The sequence below is a fragment of the Vombatus ursinus genome, unplaced genomic scaffold (genome assembly GCF_900497805.2).
Source record: "Vombatus ursinus unplaced genomic scaffold, bare-nosed wombat genome assembly UNPS02009770.1, whole genome shotgun sequence".
Lineage (NCBI taxonomy): Eukaryota > Metazoa > Chordata > Mammalia > Diprotodontia > Vombatidae > Vombatus > Vombatus ursinus.
The window spans coordinates 7,348,818-7,376,168 of record NW_020949548.1 but is presented as its reverse complement, the minus strand read 5'-3'; the positions used below and the strand labels follow the sequence as shown (position 1 = coordinate 7,376,168).

The following is a 27,351-nucleotide window of genomic DNA, read 5'->3' as shown; positions in this document are numbered from 1 at the left end:
TGACAGGTAATTAGCATCAGTGATAGGATTTGAACCCAGGACCTCTGATTTCAGACCCAGTGCTCTTTCACCTACACTGTCTCAGAGCATAATCTGCCCAAAGCAGGATGGATTGATTTCCAGGTTGCCTGGCAACACAGAGTCCTATTACCTCTGACTACTAGGATCCTGTTCCCTTGACTTTATCGTTGTGATAATGGAGTGGAGTTTCCAGTGATTTAGGCCATTTATCTCTGGTTTTCCCCATCTATAAAGATAGGGATTTGACCTATGTTTTCAATGATGAAGAAAATCCCACTGTCAATACAAGTGAACACCATTTTTGCATCTCATATTCTTAGTGAGTTGCCTAAAGCGCTGAGAGGTTAAAGGACTTCCATAGGGTCACACCAGCCAGTAATTTTCAGAGGCTAGACTTGAACTTGGGCCATCTTAGAACTCCAAGCTCAGATTATCTATGTTATGTTTTCCTTCTTGGGCATAACTATAGTTTAAACATCTCATCTCCTTGGGAAAAACTATGGTCTTTCAAATTTAAGAATTGAAAATCTGGATTGTAGAACTAAGATGTTTCAGTAAAGCCATGTGTTCTGGGAAGGAGAGACATCTATAGTGACCTGGAACCTAATGCTGAAAATCCTTATTTTTTTCCAAAATGGTAGAAATAGAGCTGGTTGAAGTAGGATGGATGAGGGAATTAAGAGCTTTGGATAGCAGATGCTCAAAAAGCGTTTGTTTTTCTTATTGCTGAACAATGAGAATGAATATTCACAAAGATGAACCTGAGGCCATACAAGAGCCTCAATCATCAGAGAAAGATTCAATGATTCTACTTACTAAGAGAAAGATTCTACTTACTAAGGCAGGAAAGAGGATTTGGACTTGGCAAAAAGATTTTCCAATAACAAGGCAGAAATAAAAGTTTTCTTGGTAGTTCTCAATGAAATCAATTCATGGGAACAGTTTGAAAGAGGCAAATTTAGGCTTGACATCAGGAGGGATTTCCTAAACAATTGGAGCTATCTCAAAATGGAATGGCTGACTTACAGAAGAAGGGGATTGCCCTTCATTGGAGGTCTTCATTGACCACTTGTCTGGGATATCGTCCAGGGGATTCATGGTCAAATATTGGCTAGATGGCCCCTCCCATTTTTGAGATTCTGGAATCCACATTAGTCTTGGCCACCATTTTTTGGGGCCATTCTTCTTACTTCTTCAACTCAAAACAAAGGGTAAAGGAGGCATTTTATGATTAACTGAGTGACACTTGGGCCTTCACATTTCTGTCAACAAAACTCTGAATGGGTAAATCCTTCCATGGTGAGGTTATAGGTTAGAGTATCCACCGTTTAAACCTACTGCCATTTTATAAGAACTTTTCTTAATTTCATATATATCTTATTAATGTCCTTAGTTGGTCAGTTAATAGTTTTTCTGAATTTCTGCTTCCAGGGAGTCTCTACTAGTCTCTTAGGGTAAAGGGGTAAGGTTTAAAAAAATTAAAGCAAGTGATAGGTACCATGATTTATTATTTTTTTTCTTCTTCTGGCTGCTTTGAGTACTTTGATAGTATCATAGATTTAGATCTGCAAGGGACCTTGTGAGGTCACCTAGTATAACTCCCTTCTTTTACAAATGAGGAAGTGAGTCCTAGAGGGGTTAAATGATTTGCTCATCACTCAGACAGTAAATAGCAGAGCTAGAATTGCAGCACATATCTTATGACTTGAAAATCCAGGATCCAGATTATTTTACCATAGATCTTTGATCATGTTGGAGTGAACATTCCTTTTACTTTTGCAGATTGTAATTTACCATTGACTTTAATATTTTGTGATTCTTATCCATGTCCTTTTGTATATTCTTCAAAATGCACTGGAGGCTTACCTCTGAGTCTGTTAATGTTTTGTGGATATCAGTGCACTATCCAGGCTGTCCATATGTTAGCTCTCAATTTGGCTACATGAATGATTTGCATCTTTTTCTTGTCATACATGTAATTATATCTTTTTCTATTTAGAATGCTTTAGTAATATGCTGTGGTGTACCTATATGTGTCTTTATATTGTGTCACCTGCAGTTTTGATTCCTCTAAGATGCAAAATGGCTCCTGGTCCTCTGCAACATTTTGATTTCAACCCACTGAAATTGGAGTAACTAGGTATTTTCTGAAGAAAATATTGAAAAGCAATAAAGTGGACAGTGTTTTCCCTTGGCATGAGAGCTAACTGAATTAGATTATCTTGAGAATATTTACAGATGAAACTGGAGGGCAGAGAGGAGATAAATGTGAAATGGAACAAATCTGCTGGTTTTTTTATAGCAGCCTGTTTTCATAATTTATGACAGTAGGACCAACACATTTGGATGTCAGTACTTAATATGCTGTATAACCAAGTGGAAGAGGCGTTGAAGAAAATGAAGTAGGGAAGAGATTCTTCATCTGACTAGATACCAAGTCAATCTCTGCCAAAGGGGACCCAATTCTGGAGGCACTGGGCAGATTTTTAAGTGATCCCAAAGAAAGGAACAGTTTGAGTGACTACTCAGTGTTTTAGTAGTGTAATCTTCTCAAGGAGGCAGCAAAAGGTCTACTTACCTTTGCCACAAGAATAAATCTTTAGGAGATTCGGTAAGGGATCTTTTTACTGACTCAGGTACAGATAGATGGCTATGCCTTGGGCCATTCAGAACTATTGATACTTGGCATAGCTTGGTGAATCAGCCTGGATGTGGAGAATCTAATATAAAAGCTATTTTACGTTAAATCTCAAATAACTAAGTATTTGAGGGAAACTTAGGTTGCTACAATACCTTTTCATCCCAGCTTTCTCCCTTTGCCAGGAAGGAGCCCTTCACAAACAATGCAGAGATACCAATTCTAATTTATAAGAATTCAGAATGAGGATTACTTAGAAAAAAGACCACTGTCCATTTATTCACACTCATCTGTCACAAAGTATTTTTAAGTGCTATTATGTGCAAGGCTCTTGGGAGGGATGTAAAGGTGAACCGAATAAGAAAATACACTATTATCAAGGGAGTTGAGACATTTTTCAGATATCAAGAGTTCCAAACCTTGGGAATATAATTCCTCTGAGGCTGCATTAACTTCTATAGGTTCCCTAGGGATTATTAAATCCTGCTGTAGAGTGCACTAGTAGTACCCCCTTTTTGCTCCAAAGAGTTAAGGAGTCAGCTGATCCCTGGGGTTTAATTATTCCTCTCCAAGAGTGAGTTCAACCCTGAGGGAAGCTCATCCTCGATGCAGCAGAATGCTATTCCAGACAGAGCCCTAGGGAGCCTCCCTACTTGGGAACTTATGCACACTCAGGGAATGGCGAAGTTTCCTTTTGGGAGGATTGGTCTTTCTCGGTGCCCACACAGTCCCCAAAGGATGCTTTATTCACTGGGCAGGATTAAGTTTACCATCCTATGAATCTTCCCATCCCAACCAAGTAAATAGGCAAACCTATCAGTAGACCTGTTTTTTAGTTGAATGGGACTACCATACTTTTAAAGTTCCTTTTGTAAGCTTGTGAGTTGCTGTTGGAGCTATAGGGAAGAGGTAATTCCTCAGACTGAGAGGCCCATGTTAGCCCAAGTCCTGCCCTAGCTATATCTTTTAAAGAAATCTCTAGATCATCTCATAAATCTCAAATAGTTTTGCATCTACAGGAGTCTTATTCACAAACAGGGAAATATACATGATAGTGTATCAATAGTTGATGAAGGGGGATCATAGGGTTTTGAGTTATAAGGTTACCATAGAGAGATCATCTCTTTTAATTTCCTTCTTCATCTTCCAGATGAGCAAACTGAGGACCAAAGGGTTTAAGGGACTTAGCCAAGATCACCCAGGCAATAAGTATCAGTGTTGGGATCCAAGATTCTTTTTTAAATAGTATTTTATTTCTTACAATTACATGTAAAGACAATTTTTAAAAATGTTGAATTCCAAATTTTTCTACCTCCATCTCTCCCCTCCTCTCCCTAAAATGGTAAGCAATTTGACAGATCCAAGATTCTTTAGGATGCAATGCTATAGACCTTTCTCTTCCAAACTACCCTTTTATTTTTTTTTATCTTATTTCTGTTGATATAACCTTAATTTCTGAATGTCTTTCTCTCTCTTTTAACCTCAAGTACCAAAGAATAAAACAGAAAAAGGAAAAAATAGTTCAGCAAAAGCAATCAAACTCATCATCTGTGTCTGATTGCATATCACTATGAATAGCTGGTATTTTTCGCTTGTACATATTGCTTTAAGGTTGGTAAAACACTTTACATATTTTATTTCATTTGATCTTCATTAGACCCCTATGAAATAATAGCTTTAATTTCCCTCATTTTACACATGAGAAAACTGAGGCATAGATGTTACATGACTTGCCCAAGGTCACACATCTAATGCCTAAGGCAACTTTGAACTCAGGTCTTCTGACTCCAAGTCTAACAGTCTCTATTATATTGCTTAGCTGCCCTATGTTGGTCGGAGATGGATTGTGGTGGGTGCCCCAAATTTCTTGAATATTGTTTAGCTATGGATTTACAATGTCACAAGATTATAGATCTAGAACTGGAAGGAAACTTGAAGGCTAGCAAATTTAACCCTGTCGTTATATTTTTTGTTTATTTAAAATATACATTTACTTATTTTTTTTAGTTTTCAACTTTCACTTCCATGAGATTTTGAGTTCCGAATGTTTTCCCTATCTCTCCCCTCCCCTACCCCAAGACAGCATGAAATTTGATATAGCTTTTACATATTACATTCATATTGAACCTATTTTCATATTAGCCATGTTGTAACAAAGAATTAGAACCAATGGGAGGAACCAGGAGAAAGAAGAAACAAAAAAAGAGAGAGAACAAATAATATGCTTCTATCTGCATTCAGATTCCATAGTTCTTTTTCTGGGTGTGGACAGCATTTTCCATCATGAGTCCTTTGAAATTGTCTTGTATCCTTGCATTGCCAAGAAGAGATGAGTCTATCAAAGTTAGTCATCGTACAATGTGGCTGTTACTGTGTCAGTGTTCTGGTTTTGCTCACTTCACTTAGCGTCATTTCACGTCAGTCTTTCCAGGTTTTTCTGAAGTCTGCCTGCTCATCATTTCTTATAGCACAATAGTATTCCATTACATTCATATACCACAACTTGTTCAGCTGTTCCCCAAATGATGTGCATTCCCTTAATTTCCAGTTCTTTGCCACACAAAAAGAGCTGCTATCGTTATTTTTGTACATGTGGGTCCTTTTCCCATTTGTATGATCTTTTTGGGATACAGACTTAGAAGTGGTATTGCTGGGTCAAAGGGTATGCACATTTTTATAGTGGGCATAGTTCCAAATTGCTCTCCAGAATTAACCCCGTCATTTTAGAGATGATGAAATAGGCATATAGAGAGAAAATAACTTGCCCAGGGTCACATACTAAGCATCTGAGGCAAAACTGGAATGTACATTTTCCTCACACTCTAGTACAATACTCTAGCCACTGAATTACCTAGCTTCCTCATATCTCCAGTTCATCCAGTATTTCACACTTTAGTTCCCCAACTCTGCAAAAAAAAATGAAGGAAGGCACATTTTGTCAGTTTTTCTCTTGCTTGTTAGTTTTCATCAGTCAGTCCTTTTTCAAAGCTTTTTCATTCTCTTTAAAAAAAGCAAAAACTGCCCTTTAATGAAATCATAGATCCAGTTCCTATCCTTTTAAATAAACTCAGCTTCATTAATGGTGTTTGCATAGCACCTAGATCAGTAAATATTTTTTGAATCAATGAATATGGGATTCATCTTGGACTAAATTAATTTGGGGATTCCCTATAAGTGACTTGGTAGAATTCTATTTAGTTTCAAATCCTAAATGATGTCCAGACTGCTGGGGAAGAGGCATTGCTGCTCAAAATAACGTTTGAGAGCCACTCGGAATTTCCATTTTTCTGGAATCTTAACCTGGAAAACTGATGTAGATAGATTTTTTTTCTCTTCTTGCTTGCTCCTTAATTCTGACCTCTGCTTTCGTAAGAGACAAACAAACAGGTACCAGGGATTTATTTCAAATGACTAGGTTTATTGCAACCACTAGGAGATGCCATAGGGTCAATATGCATCCATTACAGACTGCTATGACCTCAGTCCTTTAATATTCAGAACTGTGACCCTGGACTATTGTAAATAATGAATCAGTTATGTTTTGTATCATTTTAGTCCTTTATATTCTCTCAGTGATGCTCTTTATGGCTGAGAATCATGGAACAGTGACCTTTCTAAGGGATGTGGTCAGCGTTGTGGTCAGTTGCAATATTCTTGTGCCCAAAGAATGGCATAGAAGACTTTCAGGACATGCATGACCAGAAAAGGAGTTGATTGGTTGTCACAAGTCTCAGGGGTAAATGATGGATAACCTGACTGCTGTACTGGCTTCCTTGAAATATTTAAAGAACCAGATAAAATTTCCAAGTGTGCTGGGTGGATCTTTGTGAGAGAAGGGACTCCCATTTTTGTATTTGTATCTTCAGTACCTAGCACAGAGCCTGACCCATAATAGGCACTTCAATGATTATTAAATTGGGGGGGAGGAATGGGAACCATTCAGGAAGATAAGGGTACTTTCAGATGATTGAAGGAGGGAGTACTTCCTGAGATCAAGGATCCATTTAAGAATTCAAGTGGTTTTATTGTGTATTTTTTATTATATTTTAGTTATTGGAACCTCTGTAAATCTCTAGATTTGCTTCAACTATTTCCAATATATTGAGTGCCTGTTATGTGCAAAGCATTGTGCTAGGTATTGGGTATGAAAAGACAAATGAAAAACTACCCTCCCCGCGTTCTCAAGAAGTTGGCATTTTTCTGGAAGATAATTCTCACCTAACCAGACTAATTATAACCAGAACATTCTATTCTCTAACAATTTTGGATAAATGGAGTTCATCATAATGGTTTTTTTTTTTTAAAAAGAGAGACAGCTTGGTATAAAGTACAGAGAGCCAACTTCAGAGCCAGGAACACCTGGGTTTATGTCCTACTTCTGACACATATTGGCTTTCCATTCTCCAGGTTTCAAACCTGGGTGTCATCTTTAGCTTCACACTCTCTCTTAGCCCCTACATCCCATCACTCATCAGGTCTTGTTTCTACCTTCATGACATCTCTCATATTCTCCTCCAACACTGCTATCATCCCCACTCCCCCCATTCAATAAACTCTCATCGCTTCCAATTACCACAGGATCAAATATAAAAATTCACTTTACCTTTTAAAGCCCTTTATAATCTGGCCCCTTCCTACATTTCCAGTCTTTTTCAGCCGACTCTCATCCTTATCCTTCCCAATGTTCCTCACACACAAAGCTGTATCTCCAGACTCCAGGCATTTTCACTGACTGTCTCCCATGCCTGGATTTTCTTCCTTCAGGTCTTAGGAAAAGTCATACTTTTATTAAGAAGTTTTTTCTAGTCCCTAATCTTGGTGCTTTCCCTCTGAGACTACTTTCAATTTTTCCTGCATATATCTTATCCTGCATATAGTTGTTTGTATGCTATTTGCCATATTAGACTGTAAGCTCCCTGAGAACAGGGACTGTTCTTGGCCTTTCTTTGTTTCCCTTTTGCTTAGCACCATTACTCGTATTTATTAGGTGATTAATTCTTGCTGTGTGACCCTGGGCAAGTCATCTAACCTCTTTGTGCTCCAGGCCAGTGGTGTCAAACTCAAATAGAAACATATGCCACTAGCACTGTATGTGAGAATCCCTGGGTAGCATATTGACTTAGAAAACCACAAATTAATATGCTATCACTTGCTGATGGTATTTTTATTAATTTAAAAATATTTTCCAATTACATTTTAATCTGGTTCAGGCTTCATTTGAGAGTGTTGCTGAGGGCTGCATTGGGTTTCGTCTCTGCTAAGAGGAACGAAACCACTGGTCCAGTCCCGATTCTTATCTGAGTGGTAGCTGAAAATGAGCAGAGCTTCAATTTTTTAAAACAGATTTTCTGCCCAGTCTTACACCTCCCTTGAACCTCCATGCACCTAGAAAACCAAGTTGTGATCAAAGAGTACCCTTCTCTGGCTATACTTAGATCCTTGGGAAGTGAGTGTTAGAAGGCATACGGCCCGACACTACAGGCTTGTCTGTTCTGAGGGTACCGAGCAGCCTTCCAATCACGACTGGCTTGCTTTTACGCATTCTGAGCCATACTTTAATTCAGACTTTTCCTTTATGTTTCACACTGTGAGTATTTAAAAGTTGGGGTTATAGTCTGCTCAATACCGAGATAAAGCTGCAGTGTCTTAGTTATTCAAGTCTTTATTTTTTAAATACCCCAAGGCCCTAGACAGCATTAAGAGCCAACAGCCTGAAAAATTTCATTTTTAAAAAGTGCTATTATGTTTGAATTATAAACTCCAGATGCTATGATTCCTATTTCACAACCTGACTTCAGTGCAGGTCCCCCAGCACAAGACATTAACTTGTCTCTGCCTGTTCTAATGCATTATTTTTTTTTCATATTTAATAAGGAAATTTACATCTCTGAAGTCCTTAACAGGAATCATTTCCTCAATAGCTGAAGCCTGTGCATGAGGCTGGAGTTGTTGTCCCCATTTTAAAGAAGAGGAAACTAAGTCCCGTAGATCTTTGGCTGTTGTCTATGACTCATCCTTGGTATGATACAGTGTATCTGTTGGCAATGGCGGAATCACTGTTCTGCCTGGACTAATTTTGCTGATGAGGACATTGGAGCCCAGATGGGCTAGTTAAGTGGCTTCCCTGAGGCCACATAGGTGATAAAGTGAATAGGATCATAGTCTAGGATCAGAGATTTAGACTTAGAAAGCACCTTCCAGGTCATACAGGTAGTAAATTGAATAGGATCAGTGACTTAGACCGGAAAAGGACTTTACAGGTCATCTAGTCCAATCATTCCATTTTAGAGAAGAAGAGACAGAGGCCCAGAGAACTTAAGAGACTTGCCCATGGTCACAGGGTTTTAAATTCTTGTCCTCCGATTGCCGGTCCATCATACTTCCTGCTGTACCATACTAGAAGTCGAAAAGCCGAGACTTGAACCCCGGTCCTTGGACTCCAAATCTAGTATTCTTTCCACTATACTACATTGTGCCCCCAAGTCCAACCCCCTCATTTTACAAATGAAAGAGCTGAGGTCCAGAGAAGAAGAATATTCTGCCTAAGGTCACACACAGGACAAGTTAATGGTATACTACAATGCGGTACACCATACACATTTATTAAGCACCTACCATATGCCAGCCTCTGTATTAAGCTGTGGGGATACAAATCAGCACCATGTTATGTCTATGGGAGGCTACAATAGTTAGAGAAGACTTTGTGAAGGTCGTACCTACCGCTTGAGCTGTGCCTGATGCTTGATCCCTTGATGGTCCTTGTGCTATGTATACAGCTCGTCTGTAATCCTTTCTGTTCTGTCTTCTTCAGGGCCAGGCATTGCCTTCGTGGTTTATCCTGAAGCCTTAACCAGGCTTCCTCTCTCTCCCTTCTGGGCCATAATCTTTTTCCTGATGCTCCTGACTCTTGGGTTGGATACCATGGTGAGCAGCCTTGTTCTCTTGCCTCCTTGGCTTTTCCCAAAGTACAATCAAAGTACAGGGCCCATGTAGGGTTACAATGTGACACAATTGTCCTTTCTCCCATTGGGGGAGGTGGCACTGAAAAGAGTGGAAGAAGGATGAGGACAGTTAGGGACTTGATGATTTTCCCAAGGAAGGTGCAGGGATGTGTGTGTGTGTGTGTGTGTGTGTATTTCTGAAATTTGGAGGGGAGTCTGTGTTTCCAAACAGCATACCAATATTTATTCTGTGTATTTTTAGCTGTCACTCAAATTTCTCACCAAAAATTATCAGAGGGCAGGAGAGAGGAAAAAATTGATTCGGGATGAAGAAAATGATCAAGTTGTTAGGAAAAATGACTTTTTACAAATAATGTGACTAGGTTTATCAGTTAAGTGGGTTCCCCACCCCACCACAAGTAGAAAGCAAAGAGGATGTAAATGATTGGAAAAGAATCTACAGCTACCTAATAAGCAGAGAATAGTTTCCAATGTTCTGATGGATGAAAGAATGTAGTGTGTATGTCTGTGGGAATGGGGGGAGGTGGCAGTGGGAGAGAGAGTTCTAAGAAATAAAACATTATTTCTCTCCTTGACCATAATTGGCGACAAGATCCCAGTAGGTTCTTTTGAGTTATTAAAAGGAATAGCTTCCTTTCTTTTTCCTTTATAGAATGAATATGTTTGTTTAGGCTGTATAACTAACATTTTTTTTTTTACTATTACCTCCACAGTTTGCCACCATTGAGACCATAGTGACCTCCATCTCAGATGAGTTTCCAAAGTATTTGCGCACACACAAGCCTGTCTTTACTCTGGGATGCTGTGTTTGTTTCTTCATCATGGGCTTTCCTATGATCACTCAGGTAAGTTGTTTGCTGGGATTCTCTTGGGGAAAGGAAGGTAGGGTAGGACATTGCTCCCTATTTCACTCATTCATTCCTTCATTTGTTATTCATTTCTTCATGCAATTGTTATGGACTTAATACTTACTTGGCATTTTGCTAGACAAAGGTTGCTGCCACAAAAATGGGGTTTACACAAATTAATTAGGGATTCATAAGGCAGAATTAATTCTGCCTCCATTTTGGCCAGCAGCAATGGATAGGTGTATCCTTGAACCACGTAGGTAGCCACATAATGGATGTGCCTAACTAAGAAAACCCAAAACAAAGAAGTCTGAACTTGCGAAATAGAGAAATTGCTGGATGATTATTTGCTTTAAAGTAAGGTCCACCACAAGATTCTTTTGAAGATCTAACTTCCTCAAATGCATTTAAATGTTTTTTTTACAGGTTAAAAATTACTTGACATAAAGCTTTGGGAAGAGAATTCAACAATTAAATTCAATAACCTTTTAGTAAGCATTTATTGTGTGTAAAACATTGTGTTAGTTTCGGAGGATTTAAAGATAAAGGAGACATAGCCTCTATCCTTGTGGAAATTATAGTCTAGCTGGGGCCCTGAGACAAACTTCTCATACAGATTAGATTTTATGTAATATAAATTGATTAGGTAGGGGGATTAAGAAGACAGAATGAATGTTTGAGAGCTAGGAACCATTAGACAATTGAAGAGCCATCAGAAATGCAGATATTATAGATTTAAATGATGATTGGAGAATTGCAACATATCAGAGGTGGAAGGGACCAAAGAAGCACTCTAGTTCAATCAATACCTATACAAGAATCCTGTCTAAGGTATTCCCCCCCACCCCAAAGCCATTATTTAGCCTTGCTTGCAGATTTTGGTAAGGCAGAACCTATTATCTTCTGCATAAACTCATTCTGCTTTGGGATGTAGTTCTAATTATTTGGAGATTTTTTTCTTTACTGAACATAGAAGAATTGGAACAATTTGTTTCTTTGCAACTTTCATCCACTGCCCCCTGGGAGCCATGGAGAACAATTCTGGCCTCTTCTTCTATATGGTAGCCTCTCAAATACTTGGCGAAAGCTATTATATCCCTCATAAGCTTTCTCTTCTTTAGGCTAAATATCCTCATTTTCTTCGAACTGATTCTCATGTGGAACATTCTTGACATCCTTCCAAATATTGGTCATGCCTCTATGGATCCTCTCTAGCTAATCAACGTCCTTCCAAAAATATGGCATCCAGAACTGAGTCCAATATTCCAAATAGCGTTTGATCAGTAGAGAGAACCAGAGGGATTATCACCTCCCTATTTCCAGGCATTCTATTTCACAGTTGGAAGGGACTTCAATGGCCATCCATTCCAACTCGTCCATGAATGGAATTGCCAATATAATACACCAAACTTCTATTAATGCAACTGACCATTATATCAACATTTTCCACTGTCTTTGCCTACAGCACAGTCTATTATTTAAAGTAAGGTGTGCTTATTAAGAGAAATATTGGTAACACTAATATGGCTTTCCCCATGTTGGATCTTAATCACTTCAGTTTAAGAGATTAGATTCTTCTTGGAGCTTGTTCTGTTGATTAGCCTAGAATGCTTTCTGAGGCAGATTTGATAATATTTCCAGAGTCCCTACTTATTAATTGAACTGAGGCATACCCAGTGGTCACAAATTCTCCCCAACCTGCAGTAGTTATTGGTTCACTCTATGGACTTTGCAGTATTGAGTTGCAATGTATGCTGGTAGGAAGAGCTTGAGATTTGGAGTCAGCAAATCAGGGTTGGAACCCTAACTCTGCTGTCTATGACCCATGGAACCTTTTAGGAAGGTCACTTAACCTTGGTGGCCCTCAGTTTTCTCATCTGAAAAGAGACTAATTTAGACTTGATGTAGGAACAAAGAATTGGAAGCAAAGAAGAATGAGCTGCTGCAGGAAGCTGTGGTTTCAGTGGCTGGATATCCACTTGAGAGGAATTCAAAAAAGGAATTCTTCTTCTTCAGGTATAGATCAGACTGCATGGGGTTCTGACGTACCACAGAGCTCTGAGAGTCTATGATTCCATGACTGAATGACATCACCCAGCATCCCTTCCAGCCTGAAGCCTGGCTATCTCTGCAAAATAAATATCAGAGAGTGTGGTGCATGGAGAAAAGGGTATCGAGAGCATACATAACTGTTGAATTGTCTTTGTTTCCATTAGGGTGGAATTTACATGTTTCAACTCGTGGATACATATGCAGCCTCATATGCACTGGTCATCATTGCAATCTTTGAGCTCGTTGGGATTTCCTACATATATGGTAAGGAGTAGTCAAGCATTACTTGGAATGGCTTCTTGGACACAAGAGTGTTGTTACATGTCTTATGTCTGAGAAAAGAATGGTAAGATATAGGTGTTACTTTGGGGGCACTAGAGAAGGGCTAAAAAATTTTAGCAAATGGGTGTGCGTTTTGGGGAAGGCAGAAGGGACTTCTCATAGGACCCTAGAATCTTGGGGTTTCGTAGAACTGGAGCTGGAAGACCCTCAGAGATCATCTAATCCAGTCTCCTTTGACAGATAAAGGAAACAGGCCTGTGGATCAGACTTCTTTAGGATTTTGTGAGTGATAAGAGATGAGTGAACTGTTAGAGAAATGATTTTCTCAGAGTCAGTGTGGGCCAGTGAAAAGAGAATGCTAAAAATGGAGTCTGAGGACCTGATTTTGAATCGTACCTTTGATGCTGACTCCCTCTGTAACTTTGGGCAATTCACTTCACCTCCTGGGATCTTGGTTTCCATAGCTGTAGAATGATTGCATTAGAATAGGTCAGGGAGAGGTTGGAGGCAGCTTGAACTGGCTCTTGAGATCCATCTGTTAAGATTTCAGTGTGAGCATTTACATCGCAGAAATTGGAAAATACAGCAAATCATGTCTTGATTTATTGTTTTGTTAATTGTTGAGACTTAAAAAAAGTGACGGAGAATACGTTAACGCAGATCAAACTTAAAAGTGTGTCACACATGCATCTTTTTTTGGAGAGCTGGTTGTTAAACATTCACTAGCACACCCTGGGATGAAAGGCCCAGACTAGCCCTAGAGTTATGATCCTCTGATGATGAGAGCAGCATCTTAGAGAAGATGAGATTAATCTATAGTCTATGACACAGTAAGGATAGAAAGCAGATATGCTGCCTTGGCAGATTTAGCATTATCCTTAGGAGTGGGTATTTGGAAGTCACAATGGGCATGCCATTTTAGGTGGCATTTAATCTGGCTGTTCCACATGAAGAGCTGAATGGCTGGCAGTCTTTGAGATGATATAAATAGCAGCTTGGCATCTCTACTAGATCTGGTATCTCTATATAGAAGTGGCATGAAGCCACTCTTCAAAACACCTTGCTTGCTACTTGGGAGCTTTTTTGTTTTTGCCTAAGAAATTCTTTGAAATGGAAAACATGAAGATGGAAAAAAAACAGACTCCGTGAGAAGTAGGAAACATTAACTGGTTTCCAAGTCATGACAGAGACACTGCCCCAGGCTTAGGCTCCTGGGAGTTTTGGAAAGGAAATATGCTCTCTGACTAGAGAATATTACATAGACCACTTTGACAAATTGCATCCTTTGAGAAAAGTGAGCATAGAGATCCGAGTGGAATGGGTGACCCAGCAGCTAAACAGTTTAGGCTGTTAAGATAGCACTGTGTCTCATACTGATTTTGTATGAATGAATGAATGAAAAAGCATTTATTAATTACCTACTATGTACCAAAGGGATACAAACACAAAGTTGAGACTGTCCCTGCCCTCAAGGAGCTTACAATCCAATAAGAGTGGATGGCATATATAAAGGACTGATGGCCAGGGGAGGGGATTTTGGTCTGAGCAGTTACAGGGATGGTAAGTTGAATCATAGGGTAATCAGCACACCTACCCTCTAAGCATTTGTAGCAACAGTTTGATTACTGTGCTTAGAGGAAGAGGTGGAAAGTGGGGAAGGGAGGTACATGTGTGGGCAGCAGGGAGGAAGGTTAGGTGACCCAAGTTGATGGCCGGATGAGCTGTGAAGCAGGGTCTCATCAAAGACTCATCTAAGACTGAATTTGCCTCCAGTCATTTACCAAATCAAGTTAATTCTGCCCCATAATGAAAGAGCCAAAGCTGAGTGGTCCTGTAATGATTTTGAAATTGAACAAATATTCACAGTCCTAGGAAAGCACTTTGCTTTGAGCAGAGAATGACAAAAGCAAGTACAGGACTGAGTTAACTATACATTTAAACCTAGATATCAGAATTCCCAGTTCTATGCCATGGGAATTTACATAGACTGCCCAGGCTGAAAGGGAATTTCAGAGGTGTTTTCATCCAACACATCGTTTTCCAAGGTAACTGGATGGGCAAGTGAAATTCTTTACTTGGTATTCCATCCCAGCAAGAGGTAATGCTCTAATTTACCTCCATTGATATCTATATCCTCATCGACGATATTCACAAAAGACACATTTACATAGTTCTCTTTGCTAAAACAGGCTTATTTAACAGCTTAAAAGCATCATTAAACCAAAAGCTTTTTCTACTTCAGTTTTAAAGCACAAGAATATGAGATAGCTTTTTGCATATAAAACTTGAAGTAGATTCCTTATGTCCCAAAGGATATATATGTGTGTGTGTGTGTGTGTGTGTGTGTGTGTGTGTGTATGTGTGTGTGTATCTTGAAAGTTTTGGTGCTTGTGCTCTGAGTGATCTGCAATACTTGGACACTTTTTGTAGATCAGCAATTTAACGGGTGTGGGCACTTCCTCTCTCTATGAAGACTATACTCCACTGGGCTACCTCCAGCAGGAACATTTTAGGTGAAAATTTCAGATTGAACCTTCAATGGATTTTTAACCCATCAATAAGAATATAATGTTTCCAGGTATAGCCCATAGGATCAGAGGATCATAAATTGAGAGCTAGAAGGTGACCTCAGAGAACATCTCATTTTACAGGGGAGAGAACTGAGTCCCAGAGAGGTCAAGTCAGTTGTCCAAGGTCACACAGGTATGGGATTTGAATCCAGGTCTTCAAATTACAGGTCCAATTCTCTTTCTGCTGTATCCTACCATAGTTTGAGTTTGTGGCTTATATTTTAATATTTATCATGCAGGAAAGTAATGATGTGTACTTTAAGTATCACGTAAGAAAGGGTTGCACTTCAGCATTCCACTTCAATAGGATGAGGCCAGATAAAAATGCCAAGTCAGTAGAAGGCTGGACAAAAATGAGACGTATTAGAAAAACATTGCACTGATGAGTACAATTTGCTTGTTGCGTAATTTTTTTTTAAACTGAGGGAGTCAATGAAACAAGAGGGAACAAGCTGAAGTAAAAAGAGCTCTGGGTGGGAAGTGAGGTGACCTGGTCCTGGTGCTCGCCTTGCATCTTGCTAATTGCAGTGATCTCACTCAGTGCAGTCTCTCTGCGCTTAAGTTTCCTCATTTGCCGAATGAAGGGGCTGAACTATGTGATTTGGGAGGTCTCTTCCAGCTTTACCAATTGGAGTTTTGTATTTCCTTCTTAACAGAGGGGATTTCATGCTTACTGGTTTTTGACATGAGATATGAGAACCATCTGTGATTTCAATCATGCTGGGGATTCTGGGAATAAGAATTTCCACTATTAACACAGATCCAGGTGCCAAACTCTATGAATTAGTATCATTGAAATAGAGCTGGAAGGGACCTCAGAGGCTCTCAAGTTCAACAATTAAATTTTACAGATGAGGAAACTGAGGCTCAAGGAAGATAAATAACTTGCCCAAGGTCCTAAAAGGAGTATATATCAGGAGCATGATTTGAAACCAGGTCACCTGACTCCAGAGTCAGTGCTCTTTCAACTATACATATATGCTTGTGAGATATCTGAGAGGGAGGTTAAATGATTTGCCCAAGGTCACCCTGCTCTTATGGGTTGGAGGGAGGATTATTTGGACCCAGGTCTTCTTCATTTGAAGCTATCACTCTATCCATTATATCATGCTGTCTGTATTTAAAAATACGCTGAATGTCAGTTCTGTGCTTGGTTTCAATATTGGTTCAGTATTCCTAAAGGTCTTGGGCCTCTAGCACCCCAGTATAAAGACGGAAGCTTAGCTCTTTGAGTTGATTCAGGCATTGTTCCTTTAAGCACCTTCTAAATAAGTGAAATCACTTTTAAAATTTCTTTGAATTTTATTGGGAGCCAACACACAGACCTTATGGCTAGAAGAATAGGAGATCAGCTAAATGACATGGAGTTTTGTAGAGGCAGGATAGATTGGTTCCACACTAGAGTTGAAATTCTTAATTTCATCTGCACATTTCCTTAGATCACAATGCTTTAAATTGGTGTGATTTATTTTACACCTCCAACAATTGCTTGTTTTACACCCCCTGGAACATCGACTTCCACATCCTTGTACTTTTCATAATAAGGATGTTGGCACCACACCAGGCAGTGGCTTTTATGATGGAATAAATCTGTCTTCAGATCTTGTTACACGTTCTGCTTGCTGAGCTCATCAAGATTTTTAATTACAAAAAAAAGGCCCTCTAATCTGGACTTATTTTTTTCTCTTTCTGATGTTACTGGCTTCCCTTTATTTGTATTTTGGCTCTTTCACAACTCTCAAATCTCAGAATAAAGCTGATGTGCAGGATATAAATCTTCCTCGCTTTGCTTGACAGGGGCCAATAGGTAGAAGGCAAAAGGGGTCTTCCCTTAATTGTTAAACCAGTGATGAAAGCCTTCAATGATTATGTTCTATGAGCCTAGTGCTGTTCCAGGTAGTGCAGGGGAGAGAGCAGAGTTAGAAGCTGATAAGATACACCAAACGTTTATCTAATGCCAGCTACTTGCAAAGCACTGTGCCTTTTGGTGCTGGGTGTGATGCGAAACTTAGAAAAGACATTGTGTCTGCCATTGATGTATGTAGGGTGCCCTTTCAATTTTAAAATTCTATATGAAGGTCAGTTATTATTTGTTCTCAGTCAATACTTTTGAAAGGATTTTTAGGAGAGGGACACACAAGGTTGGGGGTGAGGAGGCTGAGAGTGATAGAGGATGGGAGAGTAAATTGAAGACAACGTTCATCTGCTTCCAATTTTGCCCATAGTCAACGCCCTCTATATGTTAATGCCATTATTGGCTTTGGGTACAAACTGTTCTTAGATGGTCGATTAATCAACAAGCATTTACTAAGTCTCTTTCGTATGACTAGCACTGTTAGGTGCTGGGAATGCAGAGATAGAAGTGAAATTGTTTCTGCCTTCTAGGAGCTTATAATCTAAAGAGGAAGATGATATGTACATATAAAGCTGTATAAAAATACACCTGAAAGAAATGCATGGTAATTATTTTGGAGAAAACTGGAGTTGCTGGGAATAGGGTGGAGGAGGGAAGAATCAGGAAAAGTTTCATGTAGAAGATGGTGTTTGTGCTGAATTTGAAAATAAAGCAGGAATTCTAAGAGGCATAAGTAAGGAGGGAATGCATCCCAGGCATAGAGGTCAGCCAGGTCAAAGGCACTGATAGAAAATGGAGCGCCATATGGGAGGAACAGTAAGAAGGCCAATTGGGTTGGTTCACAGAGTACCTAAAAGGGAATGATGTATAATTAGGCTAGAAAGGTAGGTTACAACCAGGTTGTGAAAGACTTTAAATGTCAAACAGAGAAAACCTGCATTATATACATTAAAATTAACTTCTAATGGGAATTTCTAGGAAGCTAATTAATTTTTTCTCAATTAGGAAATAGTTTCTATGTCATATTTTTCATTAAAGGCATAGACTGCGATGCATTTCTTTTGTGTCTCTCTTCCCTTACCCCTTCCAGTGCCTAATATTGGCTGCTGGTCCACAAAGAACATTCATTTGATTCGAAGCTCTCTAAGATCCTTTCCATCTCCAACATCCAATGACTCAAAACGTATCGGGCCTTGTCCAAAGGTGAAACATACCTTCTCTCCTCTGATACTGCACGCCCTCTCACCACGTCTTGATTATTGCAATAGCCTTCTTGTGGATCTGCCTGCTTCTAGTCTGTCCCCGCTCCAATCCATTTTCCATCCGGCCAGTAAAGTGAGTTTCCTAAAATGCAGGTCTGATCACATTACTGCCACACACCCCCCCAATTGCCTCCAGGATCAAATACAAAATGCTTTGTTTGGCATTCAAAGCCTTTCATAACCTAGCTCCCTCTTACCTTTCTAGTCTTCTGCCACCTCATTCCCCAACACATACTATTCATTCCAATGATGCTGGCCTTCTATCTGTTTCATAAATAAGACACTCCATTTCTCTTCTCTGGGCATTTTCTCAGGCTGTCCCCTATGTCTAGAACTCTTTCCTCTACTCTGACTACTGACCTCCTTGGCTTCCTTTACATCCCAACTAAAGCACCACCTTCTACGAGAACCTTTTCCTAGTCTCTCTCAATTCTAGTGCCTTGCCTCTGTTAATTATTTCCCATTTATCCTGCATATAGCTTGCTTTGTATATATTTGTTTGCATGTCATCTTCTCTGTTAGAGTGTTAGCTCCTTGAGGGCAAGCACTGTCTTTAGCCTCTTTTTGTATCCCCAGCACTTGGCACAGTTCCTGGCACATAGTTGGTGCTTAATAAATGTTTATTGATTGATTATTTTTTGAGGATACCCTGAGAATCATAGATTTTCAGAGCTGGAAGAGGCTTCAACAGTCATTTCATCCAAGTGATACATGAAAGGAGCCCCCCTTATATCATACCCAGCAAATGGTCACTCATCCTCGGTTTGAACACCTCTAAGGAGGGCTACCTATTCTTTCTTAAAGCAGGTTATTCCACTTTGGGACGGCAAAGCATGCAAATAGACCTAAAGCTGTAATCTTTAGTGTGTCCACAAGGAAACACCTAGGCAATTTTAATATAGAATGACTTTCAAGTTTTTCTTGAAGAACTCTGTGGACAGTCAAGGCTAGTCATAAAATCATACATTGCAAAGTAAAAGAAAAGGTATTCCTTGATTTCTACTCATGTTCTGTGGTTGCTAAGGGCTCATTTAGTGATGGGAGCAGTTTTCTACTATTAAGACTTAGGCTCATGGTTCACTGGTGTCCACTTTTAGTTCTTACTGCCTCCCCCTCACCTCTTGGTGAGTTTTCAGCTCCAGCCTTTCAGATTTGTTAGTGGGAAAAGGGTCTGACTTTTTTCTTTCTCATCCTATTCCTTGGAAACAGCATGTAACTCATTTATTTCTGTTGAAAAAAGAGTTTTGTTACTAATAGTTGGGGGGAAGCTAGGTGGTGCAGTGGGTAGAGTGCTGGACCTGGAGTCAGGAAGACTTATCTTCATGAGTTCAAATCCGGCCTCAGACACTTGCTAGCTGTGTGACCCTGGAGAAGTCATTTAACTGTGTTTGCCACGGTTTCTCATCTATAAAATGAACTAGAGAAGGAAATGGCAAACTGCTCTGATATCTCTGCCAAGAAAACCCAAAAAGGGGTCATGAAGAGTCAGCTACAACTGAAAAACAACAACACTAACATCTACCCATCAGTAGGCATACAATGGATAAGGCAACAAAGAAAAAGGAAAATTCCTAAGTGTACAAATGCCTTAATTGGCTAATTCTGGTGCTATTGTTAGGAATAATGTTTGTTTTTATCTTGTTTTTCATCTTTCCATTGGCTCCTTGCCCTCTGCCTGCAAACATACTCAGGCTTCCCTAATCCCAAAAAAGTCTTCCTTTGACACTTCTTTCCCATATAACTAACATCTCATCTCTCCCCTTTACTGCTAAACTTCTTGACTTCTTTAATGAATGCCTCCATTTCCTTACTACACATTCCCTCCTCAAGCTTTTATATTCTCTCTTCCTTCCCCATCACTCCACTGACACTGTTCCCTCAAAGGGCCTCAATCACCCCATAATCATCAAATCAAAAGCCTTTTTTTCCTTCCATAATCTTTTTACAACTTCAGGTCCTGATGAAACTCTCCTCTCTCAGTTTCAGAGATACCACGCTCCTTCTACTTCTGCACCTGCTCCTTGTCTATGTCCTTGACTCCTTAAATGTGGGTGCTCCCCAAAGATAGGCATCTTTGGTCCCTGCCTTTTTACATTCTCTCCCTCAGAAATCTCATTCACTCCGAAGCTTTCCTAGACTACAACTATTACCAGCAATTCTCAAATCTTTTTCTCTAGTCCCGACCTTGTGAGCTCCAGATAAACTCCAGTGATCTGTGGGATATCTCTGTTCATGTGTCTCAACCAGCAGCACTTCAAACTTAGCATGTCTAAAATTGAGCCTATTATCTATCTTTCTAACTTCACTGTTTTTGTCATTGGCACCTCCACTCACTCACTGCCCCATACTTGGAACTTTGGGGTTGTCTTTGACTCCTCTCTCCTTTACCCTTCATATCCAATTAATGACCAGAGCCTGTAGTTTTCATCTCTAAAGCATTTCACATTTGTTTCCTTCTCTGTTACTACTGCAACCATCCTAGTAAAATTTCCCATTGCTGGCATGTAATATTTTCCTTTCAGGTCTTCCCATCTCCATTTCTCTCTCCTCTTCAATCTTATCCTTCATACTGCTGTCAGAATAATCTTTTTTTTTTTTAATGCATCCATCTGTTCACGTCATTTCCATGCTCAAAAAACCTTCAGTGACTCTTTATTACCTACCGAGAAAAGTTCAAACTACCTTTGCTGGTCCTCACGGTTCTCTACAACCTACCACTAACTTGCTATTCCAGCCTTAACTCTTATTGCTTGTTTCCATGCGTGCAAAACTCTGCCCTTTCCAGGCAGAGTAATTTAATTAATGAACAAGCATTTATTAAGTACCTACTGTGTGTCAGGCAATGTGCTAGGCATTAGGGATACAGATATAAAAGTGAGTCAGACCCTGCCCTCAAGGAAGTCACATTCTGATGAGAGAGACAGTACAAAAGGGGGCAAAGTGGCCCAGGAAGAGAGTTTTGGTCTGGGCCATAGGGTAGGTAATTAACACAACTTTTAAGATAGTAATGATTTGATTATTGCTATCAGAACAAGAACAAGAAGGAAACTGAAGACATACACCCCCTACCAGCTATCTCCCTGCCCCCGTGGTCCTATAAAGAATATTCTAGAACCTAGAGATAGAGAACAAGAGATGATTAGACGTCTGACGCTATGTTTAGTTATAATTCTGGGGGCCTGCTGTTTTAACAGACTTTGTATTAAGCCCTCCTCTGCTTCAGGAATGATCATAGTCACAGCAGGTTGGCTCCCGTAGAGCTGTGACAATAAGTATTCTACCCATGAAATGGGAGTGAATGAATGCTTGGCAGGTTGGAGATCATCTTTCTTGCTAGAGTTGCCAGGATGCTAGCGATAATTAACAAATGAAGGAAGGACTGCATGCTTTCAGAAACGTGTACTCTTGGGGACACTAAGTAGTATTCTACATGATGTGAAAACAGCGAGACTGAGAAACCTCCCACTAATCAAAGATGATTTCTCTCATTGGCTTATCAGCCAAAGCTAATCATTTCAGTTGCACCAAGAGGCAGGGTGGGGTGGTGGAAAGAGCACTGTGTTTTGAGTCTAGAGAGACCTGGGGGCAAATCTTGCCTCTGATACTTACTAGTAGGGGCACCATTAACTAGTAGTCACTAAACCTCTCTGAATTACAATTCCCTCATCTGTAACATGGAGTTTAATAATACATGCAGTACATACCTCATAGGGTTATTGCAGGGTTGAAATGAGATAATGAATGTAAGTAAGGTGCTTTGCCCACTTTAAAGGGCTAGAAAATATCAGCAATTAGGGGAGTAATACCTGAGCAGTGACTCGTTTATCTAATTAACCTGTTGGCATTCATTTCCATGTCCCAGAGAGTAGATCCCTCAGGTATTGAGATACAGGAATAATAATAACAACAATGATATCTAACATTTTTTTTTACCACCTTAAGGTTTGTAAAACACTTTACATATATCATTCCATTATCTCTCACAACCACCCTATGAGGTAGGTGTTATTATCCTTATTTTATAGATGAGAAAACTATGGCTAAAAGGTTAAGTGACTTCTCTAGGGTCTCATAGCTAGTAAGTGTCTGAGGTAGGATTTGAACTCAGGCCTTCCTGACTTCAAGTCTAACAGTTTATCTCTGAGGTTCAATGGGGAGAGGGCTGTATTGAGGAAGGAGTCAGGCAGGGGTGTAGGGGCTTTGGGTTGCTGAAATACCTGTGGTCATCAATGAACAGCATGAAGGACCTAGACAGGGTTGGGGATTTCAACGGGCAAGAGAATAGAAAAAAAGGAAAACTGAAGGGGGACTAAGGAACTTCTTCCCAGTTTTAGAAAGGCCGGGGGGATCCAGGAAACTCAGAAAGGACAAGCATGGCTGGAAACCTGGGTATAGGCAGGAGGTCAGACAGGACAGCACAAAGGAAAAGGGGAGAAGCATTTTTAATGAGTCTGGCACTGTGCTGAATACTTGACCCATGTTATCTCATTTGATCCTCACAACAACCCTGGGAGCGGGGTGCTATTATTATTCCCATTTATAGTTGAAGAAATTGAGATTAAGTGACTAGTCCAGGGTCACACAGCTAGGAGGTGTTGGAGGCTGGATTTTAATTCAGGTCTTCTGGACTGCAGGCACAGTGCTCTATCTACCATGCCACCTATCTGGGCAGGAGGGAACAGAGCAGCAATTATTCACATTGCTGAAGTGATAGGGCAGGGTCAGATGAACTGCTAGAAAGGCAAAATGGCATAGGAAGTAGAGTGCTGGACTTGGAGTCAGAAAGACTTGGGTTCAAATCCTACCTCAGATACTATCTGTGTGAACCTGGGTAAGTCATTTGACCTCTTGAGCATTTAGTTCCTCATCTGCAAAGTGAGGCAGTTGGACCTAATTTCTCAGATTCCTTCCAAGACTAAATCTATGCTCTATGTTGTCTTGGATTAGACTATGATCAAAAACAAAGAACTGAGTGCTGAAGTAAAAATGATTAGAGAACTTGGGAAAAGTAAGTATTTTGTCTTAGAATTTGTACTACCTTGGGATTTGTTTTACAGGAAGAGAGGAAAGTCAATGATAATCTGACATGCTTCTACCTTCATTTTCGGTAGTGGAGGGTGGATTTCCAAGATTCATAGACCAGACAGATAGGAACCCATGGTCTAAAATTCTACAAGAATAGTCAACCCAGGAATGATGGGAAATTCTCAAGTATGATGTGATCTCCTTCTATATATACTGTATATGTAATATATACTATTGAGCCTAAATCTGTCTGTCTGCAACTTTGCTTCTAATACTGCCCTCCGGGGACAAGCAAAACTGAGCTGAGTTTTCTTCTATGGCTGCTTGGAGATCACTATCATGTGCTTCCTGCTAAGCCTTCTCTTCTCCAGGCTGTGCTCCGATCTGGGGAACAAATTTGAAGAATGACATTGATGCACCAGGGACTACCATGCTGCCCGCTACGGTGGCCAGGCTAGCGAAGGATCTGAAGAATGAGGACCAAGAATATTTAGGCTGGGAAAGAGAGCACCTAAATGGATGTATCAAAGTGGCAGACAGATGGATTTAGGCTCAATAGTAAAAAAAAAAAAAAAACAAACAAACCAATCTTAACACTTAGGGTTATCTTAAAAACAGAGTGGGCAACTTCGAGAAAGTGTAAATTTGCGGTCTTTCATGGTCTCTGAAGGTCTTCAGATGAAGACTGGATGAGCATTCAGGTGAAGATTCAGTCAAGCAGATTCATAGGTACAAGTTTGACTAGATGACCTCAGCTCGAATTTTGTCATCCTAGTTTTACTTTTTACAACCTAATTTTAATTTTCCATTAAAAATGAAAGAAGAAGCTAGAAGTGTCTGGGTAAAGGGAAGACCACTTACTACCTGTCAGAGATGGGGCAAAGGGGACTTGGTAGAATATAAGCTTTTTGAGGGCAGGAACCAGGTCTTTGGGAAACTTTGATTCTTTTCTAGTGCCTCTTAGCACAGTAAGTTTGAGGTCAAGGGGGAAAACAGAAACCCCATGACTCAAAAGAATTTTCCATCTATTTTTCTTTATGTGTTGGCTTATCCCCCCCCCATGCCTTTTAAAAGTGAAAAGGTCTTTGGAATGATTGATGTATGGAGTCCTAGGATCATAAGATCAGATATTTAGAATTGGAAGGAATCTCAGAGTCCATGTAATTTTACCTCCTTCATTTTATAGACGAGAAGACTGAGTCACAAAGAGTTTAAGTCACTTGTCCAAGTTCCAGTGGTAGAGAAGGGATTCAAATGCAGGTCCCATGACTCTTTCCACTATTACCCACCTCCTCACCCCATCTCCTTTAATCTATTGATTAGAATTGTATCTGTGACTAGGATGACAATAAGCCTCATTGAATCAAGAAGGGAGGTCAATCAGGACACAACGATTTTATAATGGGGAAATTTTTGTCTGATGGCTCTACAGCTAGCCCCACACATAGAATAAACAAAAATGAACCCTAGATACAGGCCCATAAAAGCCAGTTTTATCTGTTTGACTAATGGAGAGAACAGAAACCACATGAAGTATAATAAATTTTAAGCTCATTCTGTGAGGCTTTTTCATTATCTGCTGTACCCATTGGATGAGCTTATCACAGAGTTTTCTAGATGAGTGGCATAATGATGCAAGAAATTAAAAAAAAAACTCCATGGTCTGGGGTTCAATCTTGGCTGAGCCACTCGCTATTTGGGTGCCCTTGAACAAGTCATTTCTCCTTTCTGAACCTCAGTTTCATTTCTAAAATGAAGGCATTAGATTGGATGACCTCCAAAGTCATTTCCAGTTCTAAGTCTCTGATTCCTATCAACCTAATGGGCTGTCAAAGACAACAGAATGAGCATATATGCAAGTCTGAGCTGGTATTAGACTGCTTTGATATGGTCTAAGCGCCACTGGTTGCTGGAGAGCTTTTAGGTGTCACTAGGAGATAAAATCCTTGAATAGTACTGCTGCATGCATTTAATAGCTATTTAAAGTTTCAATTCTCCATTATCTTCTGGACAGAGAGAGATTCATGCATCAGATGGTCTCCTGCATAAGTGGTATGACCTTTTTATCAGTCAGGTGCCATGTTAGGCCAAAGAGCTTGAATTTGTTTCTGTAATGAGACCCAGTCTTCTTATATTGCCTGATGTCCTGACTGCCTCTGCTTGTTTGTTTGCAGGTTTGCAAAGATTTTGTGAAGATATAGAAATGATGATTGGATTCCAGCCAAACATTTTCTGGAAAGTCTGCTGGGCATTTGTAACACCTACCATTCTTACAGTAAGGATCATGTATTGGCAGTGGATGCTGCAACTCATGAATTAGATTTCTCCGGATTAATTTGATTTGTTTATCCTTCTCTTCTGCAGAGCATGGTAGCTATGGGTAATTGATCTAAAAGATAAGAACACTGTATACTTATCCCAGTAACTCTATGCATACTTACAGAGGGAGTCTTTCTCCTTTCATTGTACAAGAGGTTGCTTGATGTGTTCTTTAAAGACCTGCATATGGAGATAGACCCCTGGATTCATACTGCAGATTCTCCCCTGATCTCTGGAACAGTAGGTTCAGTGGAAAGAGAATTAGTTCCGCAGTTAGGGGGCCTGGATTAAAATCCTACCTCTGATGCTAACTACTTTGCATTTTTGGGCAGGTCATTTAAGCTTCCTGGCCCCAAACTTCCTCCTCCGAAGTCCCTTTCAACTCTAAACTGATATTCCTGAGTCTAAATAAATGATCTATTATTTTAATGCTCTTTGGAAAGCTGTGGGTGCTCTCGTACTCCCATTTTTCAGCAGGTGGCGCTAGAAGCCAGACTAAGAATGACTAAGGTTGAGTGCTGGTATCTCTGAAGGAAATCAGGCAGGGAGAAGATAATTGTGAAGAAAATCTGCGTTTTCTTTTCTTTTGCTGCCATGGAGAATATAATCACACCATCTCAACTTCTTTCTGAGAGGCTGGAACAAAAAGAGGAAAAAAAAAACCTATGTGATGCATTTGTTTCAGTCTACATGGAAAGTGATTAGCATTATTTTGGCATGCAGTCCTCCCCTCCCCCTGCCCGTTATTCTAAAAGTCCCCTTTGCTGGAAGAGTTTAGATGTGAGATTTTAAAGGGTCTGAGATATGTTTGCATTCTTTTAAAACCAGAACTTAGTCCACTATAGAAAGATCTGAATTACCTACTTGGTCAAAGAGAAATGCTTCTACTACCTGCCATTGGCAAACATATTTCTGGCTCTCATCTCTCTCTCCACTCCCAACTTTTTTATTTTTATTTTTTTGGCTTGCTAAGCTTTATTGATGGAGTGAGAACATGCCCTTCAGTTGCTGCCAATGGTGGTTTTTTTTTTATTGGCCCAAATAAAAATTGGAATCCTTATGGGATTCTGCCTGCCTGCTTTCACTCTTTTGCCCTAGGGGAATAGTGGAGATATTTGAACTGGAGAGATGCTTGTTGGATTCTGAGGAAGTGTAGTATATACATTTACATGTGCCATATCAGCCTGAATTGGAAGTAAATTATAGCTCCCCACCTCTCTGATGAGATGCACAGAGCCAAAGGCCTATTTGATTAATCTATCATCTCTAAAGCATGCTTCCCATTGCCATACAGAGAGAGTACAGTAAAGAGGATTGTTCTGCTTCCCAGCCAGACTGACACTGGGGGCAATTATATCCCTGCCTTCCTCCTTCAGGGTTTCTTTCAGGTGCAACTGAATTTAGGGTGATTTTTAAAAAATCATGCTCTTTTTAGATAGAGATAGTTGAAATAAAAGCACTAGATTGCTCGTGGGTCTTTCTTTCTTTCTTTCCTTCCTTCTTTCCTTCCTTCCTTC

At 39.9% G+C, this 27,351-nt stretch overlaps 1 protein-coding gene across 1 annotated transcript in view; it reads left to right on the top strand.

Moving 5' to 3' along the window:
• Positions 1–27,351, top strand: part of SLC6A5 (solute carrier family 6 member 5) — a 65,107-nt gene that overhangs the window by 32,306 nt on the left and 5,450 nt on the right. The window contains exons 11-14 of the mRNA XM_027852559.1: positions 9,471–9,583; positions 10,335–10,466; positions 12,686–12,785; positions 25,690–25,790. Coding sequence (XP_027708360.1) covers positions 9,471–9,583; positions 10,335–10,466; positions 12,686–12,785; positions 25,690–25,790 — 446 coding nt within the window. The remainder of the gene's footprint in view (positions 1–9,470; positions 9,584–10,334; positions 10,467–12,685; positions 12,786–25,689; positions 25,791–27,351) is intronic.